The 7,719-nt window shown below is 55.1% G+C and overlaps 1 protein-coding gene across 1 annotated transcript; it reads right to left on the bottom strand.

The window, feature by feature from the left end:
• Window positions 1–609: 609 nt before the first annotated feature.
• WNT4 (Wnt family member 4) lies at window positions 610–4,437 on the bottom strand. The gene is made up of 4 exons (XM_010178000.1): window positions 4,208–4,437; window positions 1,907–2,038; window positions 1,446–1,588; window positions 610–1,250 (listed from the first exon to the last, which is right to left on the bottom strand). Exons 1-4 carry the CDS (start codon window positions 4,353–4,355, stop codon window positions 783–785), a joined length of 891 nt encoding a protein of 296 aa, XP_010176302.1. The 5' UTR covers window positions 4,356–4,437; the 3' UTR covers window positions 610–782.
• Between the last annotated feature and the right edge of the window lie 3,282 nt (window positions 4,438–7,719).

Below are 7,719 nucleotides of genomic sequence, written 5' to 3'. Positions count from 1 at the left end.
GGGAGGAAGAAGCTTGCAAGGGGAAGGGGAGCACAGTGGGAACATTGCGTCCTCCGACAGCCCTGGGCAGCTGCTGAGGAGCTTCTGTAAATCAGAGCAGCCGTTGGAGCTGTTCCAAAATCCATCCAACGCCCAGGAGGCCACCAAGCATCCCACAACAAGGAGATGTGAGAGTGTCCCACGTTCCCCTCACACACTGATCACCCTGGCTGGACTTTCCTCAGATAGAGCTTCACTCCTGGGGACATTCCCACCCTGTCACTATCAACTCTGCAACGCACCTGGCTGCGCTCCATCCTCTCCCAAAGCTCAGCCAAGGCAAGCAGTGCTCTGGGATGCTCAGCACATGCCTTAAACAAATAAAAATAACTGCAAGAGAAGATACTGAGTGCCTGACACTGGCCTCGGCTGAAACACCTCCCGTTTGCAATGCTCCGGAGTCAGCGGGAGCTCATCCGATGAGAGCAGGCATCACACAGGTCCCTGCCACCCGCTGAGAGCAGACATGTCCCTGCTGGCACGGGACACCAAGGGTCTCTGGCTTCAGCAATAAATAAAGCAAAGAAAACAAAATTAAAAAAAAGCCAACAATGATTGATTTTTTTTTTTTTAAACTTTAAATATTTTTTTTTCTTTAAAATCTGTTTTCCTCTGGGGCTCAGTCTCTGTAAAGAGCTGTGCTCTCCCTGCAGTGTCTGGGTTACTTCCTCAGTCCTGGCCGTGGGGCAAGGGAGAAGCAGGGTCAGTAAAGAGGGGGATGGATGGGCGCTCCCCTCCATGCATCACCGGCATGTATGGATTTCCACCACCCGATGGCAGGGTTTGCACTTGACGGAGCAGCACCAGTGGAATTTGCAGCTGCACCTTTCCACAACCTCCACTTCGTCCGTATGAAAACCTCGGCCGCAGCACATCAGCTCGCAGCCATCGATGGCCTTGGAGGTCTTGTTGCACTGCCGGCCACTGGTGCCCAGCACCCCGTTCTTGAGGTCATGGTCACAGAAGTCAGGACTGGAGTCCAGATAGACAAGGTCCTCGTCTGTATGCGGCTTGAACTGGGAGTTTTTGGGCACCAGCACTTTGGTGGAGCCGATCTCGCTCTGCTCGACCTCCGTGGCACCATCAAATTTCTCCTTCAGGACGTTGCCCACTTTGCGGAAGGGGGGCATGGCTTTCCAGCACGTCTTGAACTCGCAGGAGCCTGACACACCGTGACACTTGCACTCTACCCGCATGTTGTTCAGGATCGCCTGGAGGAAGAGACACAAGACGGGACGGTCAGATTGGGATGGACCCAGCAAGAAGGGTGTGATGTACGGAGTCTGGAAGGGTTGTGCAGAAAGTGATGCTGATGCACATAAGTTGACAAGATTAAATGCAGCCAAAGAGTCTTAAGTGATGCTGCAGAGCCACACTGGTTGCCCAGGTTCCCCCCTTGCCATTACCTTCCTCCCTGCTTCGTTGTTGTGGAGGTTCATTAACGCTCTGTTGGAAGAAGCCCCTTTGCTCCTCTCCCGGACGTCGACAAAGGACTGTGAGAAGGCCACGCCATAGGCAATGTTGTCAGAGCAGCCCGACCACTGGAAGCCTAAAGGCAGAGAGCACAGATGAGACACATTACAGCCAGCCTGCCTTGCTCATCCTCTCCAACCCTGCTCTTTGACCTGGCTCCTCTTCTGTCCTGCTACCCACTGGACTGGGCTGCCGAGGGACTGGGGAAGCTGGGGAGCGTGGCCCTGGGGTGACATGGACAAGATGCTTTCTATGCCCCATGGGTGATGCTCCCAGATGCCTTTTTGAGGAACTCATCTACACTAACTTTCACCTCCTTTCTGGATGGCTCCAGAATTTCCATGCTTGGCCCATTTTTCATCCCTGCTCAGCCACCCCACCGTTGCCTGCTTACCCTGCGGGCTGCCGCCCTGCACCGTGCGGTCACAGCCACACTTGTCCAGCTCGCCGCTGCTGCAGGCTCGGGTCACTGCAAAGGCCACTCCTGCCGAAGAGATGGCGTAGACAAATGCTGCCTCCCGTGTCCCTGCAACAGCACAAATGATGGTGGGAAACCTGGCAGCGTGTCTGAGGCACGCGAGATGGCTTTCTGCAGGGGGTGCAGCCAGGTGGCCAAAGGCCCTTGTGTGTCTCTGCTCCTCTTCCCTCCTAATGCTGGTGTTGCACATAAACTCCTTGAAAAGCTGGTCTGAAACCTGTCTCTCAGAAAAACATGATATGCAGAGCTGTCAAGCCCTTTGCTCCATGTCCTCCTCCCAAGATGGGGTACCCCATGCAGGGCACAACCTCCCCACTCCCAGGGATGCTCTTTGCTTACTGCCAAGCCTTGACCACTCTCAGCAGAGACACCTCGGTGCTGGGAGCTCATTTGCAGCAGTGAGAGCCCTGTCTCGCTGTAGTGATGGAGCTGGGAGCTGCACCACAAGGTGAAAACCATGAATGTGATGGACCAGCAATGAGGGTGAAGCAAAGGCTGTATTGCCAACATGGGGAGAGATCTCCAGAGCTTACAATGGAGGGACTGTCTTGCCTGGTGTTTGCAGGGCACTTCTGCCATGTAATCCCTCCTGCATCCAAAATAATTGGCTGCTTTCCACATCCAGGAACATCCCCTGCAGCTGCACATCCTTGCCATCCTCCCACACAGGGTCCTGTAGCTCCCAGCACCTCCAAAACTACCCTGCAAAATCCCACCCTGCTTCCAAGTGCCTCACAAAGCCACGCCAGTCCCCAGGGTGCAGTCCCTTCCCAATTCTTGTGTCTACCTATGTGGTGCCACATGGTTAGGAAGAGCCACTTTGGGAGGTCAGGGGACATCCCTGGGCACAAACACACAGGGCAGCGTGGCCAGGGATCAGCTCTTGCAACACCCAAATCCCCACTGTCCTCCGAGGTCGGTTGGACACAGCCCCTCCGTCTCCGAGCAAAGAGGGTTGGCATTTGGGATAGTCCCATGCTGGGGGTAGAAGGGGGATGACTTGTGAGCAGACATCACCCTGTCTTGTCGGTCGGACAGAGGGCAGCTACTTTGGTGGTCGTAGCCCAGACTTTGGTGGCCCAGCTGTAATCTGGCCTGGGTGGCAGAGGCTGGGGAGGACCCAGCCAGCACAGGGACTGAACCGCCTCCAAGTTAATCGAGGTTAATAGTAGGATCGTGTTGGTCGGTTTGTGCTGTGGCTGCCTAAAAAGAGAAGACTTTTAGTTTCTGGTATTTCTGGTATTTCCAGTCCCTGAACCTTCACAAGAAGAGATCTTCACCCCTGCGTTGAGGGGAGGAAAGTCAAACAAGGAGCTGGGGGGGGGAGGATTTGGTCTATGGGTCCTGAGATGGGAAGCGAGATGGTGCATCAGAGATGGCAGTGGCACCTGAGCAGAGGCAAGGACCACTTCGGTGGTCTCCAGGGGTTGCAGAGGGGCTTTCCCCTCTGTGTCCTCACCCCGATGCTCTGCATCCTTGCTTGGTTTGATCACAGCCCTGTGCCTCCAGGACGCCTGTGTGCAGCTGGGATCAGCAGGGCTGGGGGCTGCCCTGCCCATAAATCCCCCCATGAAGACTGGCAGCTGGGTGGTGGCGGGTGATGATGATGACGATGTCCTCGGAGGGTCCAGCCGTGTTTTACTCTCATCGAGCGGCAGAGGGCTGTGTCCACCCAAGGTCTCACCCGCAGACGGCTCCGCTCCAGAGCAGCCGCCAGCCTGGCAGCTCATCGCTTCGGCACTGCCCGGGGAAGAGACGGAATAAATCCAGCATCCCACTGCAGCTGTGGCTTTGTGGAGTGGAGCTCCTGGGCTTGGCAGGGCAATGATTAGACCGTAGGGTGACTGTAGGGCCCTGCTTGAACTTGGAGTGTCCTTGTAAAAGGTCCAGGCTCGCTGGATGCCCTGAGCTGATGCTTCCATGCAACAGGCACCCACTGGGTGTGAAAAAGGAATTGAAGCACCCAGCAGCTGAGGAACAGCAAGGGTCTGGATATGCTGCACCCAATGCAGTCAGAAGAGCCCCACTGAAATGGCCAGGGAAGACCCGTCAGCCCCAAGGTCCTACACTGGGTCATTCCCTACTCGTCATTCCCTACGCTCCCCATCCACTGGCTCAGGGCCAAGCAAGCAAAACCTGCCTGCAGCCCACCAGATGGCTGTCGTAGCCATTCCCCCACTCAGCAGCACCCCAGGCACGTGTCCTCCTGGCTCTCACCTTGTGTTACCACCTTGCCAAAGACGGGCAGGGTGTCCAGCGTGGAGCAGTTCCAGCGTCGGTTGCGGAACTGGTACTGGCACTCTTCAATGGCCAGCTGGGCTCCACGTCTCACCGAGTCCATCACCTCCAGGTTCCTCTTGCACATCTGCACCTGGCGCTGGATCAAGCCCTTCAGCTTCTCACAGGTCTCCTCCTCGGATATGCTCCCCACTGAAGACAGCTTTGCCAGGTACCTGCCATGACAGCCAACACAATTGGTTAGGGGACAAGGGTTGGGGAAGGATGAACCCATGTTCCGCTGGGACACCCTGCACTGCAGACAGTGAGGAGACCAAGCCTCTGATCCCATCCATAGCTGAGACTTGGTGCCCATCTGGGGTCATCTTAAATATGCCACTGTGGTGGCTCCACAGGACGCGTTTTTGGCTGGCAGCCAGCAAGCCCAGAGAGAACAACCATCCCTCTGCAGCCCAGTCCCCTGTCTCTTGGGGAGCTCAGCTGCTGGCTCCCCTTTGCCTCTGTTGCCTGCAAGGGAGATATTTTCAGCGTTGTCTGAATGTGCCCGGTCAGGTCTCCTGAGTACCAGCCCATCCAAGTGCTACTAGGAAAAGCCAGAGGTCTCTAAAGTCAGCCAAAACAAGCAGGACAGGCCCTTGGCTGCCAGCTCCAGCTGCCACACAGCTCCCACAGCATGGCTGTGTGCTCATCACTGACAAACATCATCCTCCAAACCACTTCCCTCCTGGAGCCTGCTTTTAGCTCCCCCGGCCTCCAGCAGGCACGGATGGTCTCTGGGAGCTGCCAGGTTTCCTGTCACCTGGGATTCAAGCAGGGCGTGAAGTGGGAAGGACAGTCAGGAGCCTGCCATGGGCAAAACCACACACGCTGGGCACCTCCTCCACCAGCCTGGCTCGTAAACATGGCCATGAGGTCTTTGCTGACCTGGAAAAGACTGGCCCTGTGTGGAGGTGACCATGTGCTCTGCTTTCCATTGCCCCATCCTCAGCAGAAGGAGTTACAGAGCTGCTCTTGAGTGTCAGCATTAGGGGGAAAGGGGGAGCTGCACCTTTTGGGACAAGCACCCTACAAGCTCTTGGCATCTCCCCACCGAGCACATGGGCTTGATGGTCCATTCTGCACATCCCAGGAACTCAACCCAATGCGTGCTCACCCATTTCCCAGATCCATCTTCCTGCCCCAGCCTCTGGATCCCAGAGGGGTTTTAAGATGGACCTGAACAGCTCGGTCAGGCTGTTGGATAATCCCAGATCCTCTCTCTGTGCCTGTGTCTGTGCTTGTACGCGCCTGGCTGAGACTCCCTCCTTCCCATGGCTGCTGGCACCCGCTTTAAGTGGCACTGCCACCATCCTGACACGCAGCAGGGAGATCCCCTGCCTTGGACATGCTTGCACCCGCTGACCACACCGAGTTTTAACGCCCTCGGGATTCACCAGCGTCAGCTCGCATTGCTGCCTCGTCTGCACCCAGGGATGTGAGTACCGAGTGAAGGCTTTTTGGAAACCTCATTCCTTGACTCTGCATTTCCCAGCCCTGCAGAGCTTGTGGGTTTTTTTGTTTGCTTGTTTTTTTTCCTCCTCCTCCCAAGTTGCAACATCCTGCTAAGGATTTTTCCTTTGAAGCCCTGCTCGCCTCCGAGAAGTGACTGTGCAAAAGTGGCTCCTGCTCCCTGCCTGTTCCCATGTGTCCCAGGAGCCAGATCTGCTGACTCCAGCCACAAAATCCAGTTGTCACAGCCTCTTCCTCCCATTAGCCCTGCCAGTCTGCCCCAGGAGGAGAGAACAGGATTTTCTCTTCTGTGTATCAGCAGAATTATTCACCAGCTTGGTTTCACGCTTACAACTGGGGGGGCTGTGGGAGACGGTGAGAAAGCCGGCTTGGCTTGCAGTGTCCGTGGGGAGTCTGCATGGCTAGCTGTCAAAAGCATTCAGCTTTCCTTGTGCGTGGAGATCATTTGATGCAATGCCTCTCGGACAGCGGGAAGTGGCAGGCTGCCGTGGTTTCAGAGCCAAGTTCTTTTCTAGCCTTTATACCAACTAAGCATCTTTGCCCAAGGCTTTCTGCTCCTCCAAGGGCATGGCCCTGTTTGCAAAGGACCGGCTGCGCGGCTCCCTGATGGACATGGCTGGCTTGGAAACTCCACTGTGGTCAAACCCAGGGCTGTCACCTTTCTGCTGGCCCCAACACCACGCACTGAGTGTCCCCATTCCTGTGCTGCCATCCTGGACATGGGGTGTGACAGTTGCTGTTCCCACATCTCTCTGTACTTGGCTGACCCATGATGAAGGCTGCAAACCATCCTCAGGAGCTTTGAGGATGTTTGATGCTGAGCAAACCCATGACAGCTCTGTTTCCTCCCAGATCCAGCCATCATTTCATTTTGGGCCTGGGGAAGCTGACACACAGCAGAGTGGTGGATTCATCCCAAAACACTGTGGGTTGGTTGATCAGCTTTGAGCCTAGAAGCCAAGAAAACCAGATTCTGCCTCCAGTACTGACACCTTGTGCTGATTTGGCTTTCTGCCTCTCCTGCAACTTAAGCAGCATTTATCACACCAGGGAACCAGCTCCTGCAAAGCAGCACGGCTGGGCCTGCCGATGAGTCAGTGCCCACTCTGACCGCGGGCACCTTGGCAGGAGGGAGCTGTGCCGCAGGTGTGACACCTACATTGACATCAGGACCGAGGCATCATCTCCTTTTCTAATCCATTTCCCAGCTCAGTGGGTTTCTCCAGGCAATGAGGAGCTATAAATTCAAAGCACACATGAAGAAAAAGAGTGACAAGAGCCTTTCAAGCCTTTCCAAGTAGATGTGCCTGATAAGATGCCTCCCCAACAAGCATTTAATGCTTTTTGGGACGATAAAATGAAGGCCAAGGATGCTTCAAAGATAGGTACAGCTCTCCAAGAACAGGTCTGGTAATTTGTTTTGCAAGGCAGGCAAATAAGATGAAACTATCCAGAATGGTGCTCTGGCCTCTCTCCCCCATGACAGGTCCTCTGTATGCCATCATCTGTCCTCAGCCCATGCATGTCTGCCCCTCCTTGGGGATGGAGGCAACTATGTCTAGAATGCTATGGCCCCGTCAGACTTCCAGCATACTACCAGTCTCCTACACCACATGAGAACCAAAAAAGATGGTTTTTTTTGGTGAGGGAAGGCTGCCATCCTGGTGACTGGTTCAGGAGGGATCCAGAAGTTGAGTCAAGGATGCAAGGAAGAACCTTCGTCAAGTGTGGGGCAACTTTGAGGCTTTCACATGACATCTCTCCACATTCAGGGGCACTGGGCAGGAACATCTCACCTTTCCTCTCTCTGAGGATGCTGAAGGGTGAGATAAGAGCTGGGAAATGTGCTCTGTCCTCATCAGCACTCAAAGATGCTTCCACCCCGTGACTCATGGAGTGTTTCTCAGGGCTGGGGAGCCCAAGCAAGGTACCAAACCCATCTGCAGTATCTCATCATCATCATGGAACCCTGACTCTAGCAC

This window comes from Antrostomus carolinensis, unplaced genomic scaffold, assembly GCF_000700745.2.
Source record: "Antrostomus carolinensis isolate BGI_N321 unplaced genomic scaffold, ASM70074v2 scaffold34961, whole genome shotgun sequence".
In the NCBI taxonomy this organism is placed as follows: domain Eukaryota; kingdom Metazoa; phylum Chordata; class Aves; order Caprimulgiformes; family Caprimulgidae; genus Antrostomus; species Antrostomus carolinensis.
The sequence above is the reverse complement of the archived record's forward strand: the minus strand, read 5'-3'. Positions and strand labels throughout refer to the sequence as shown.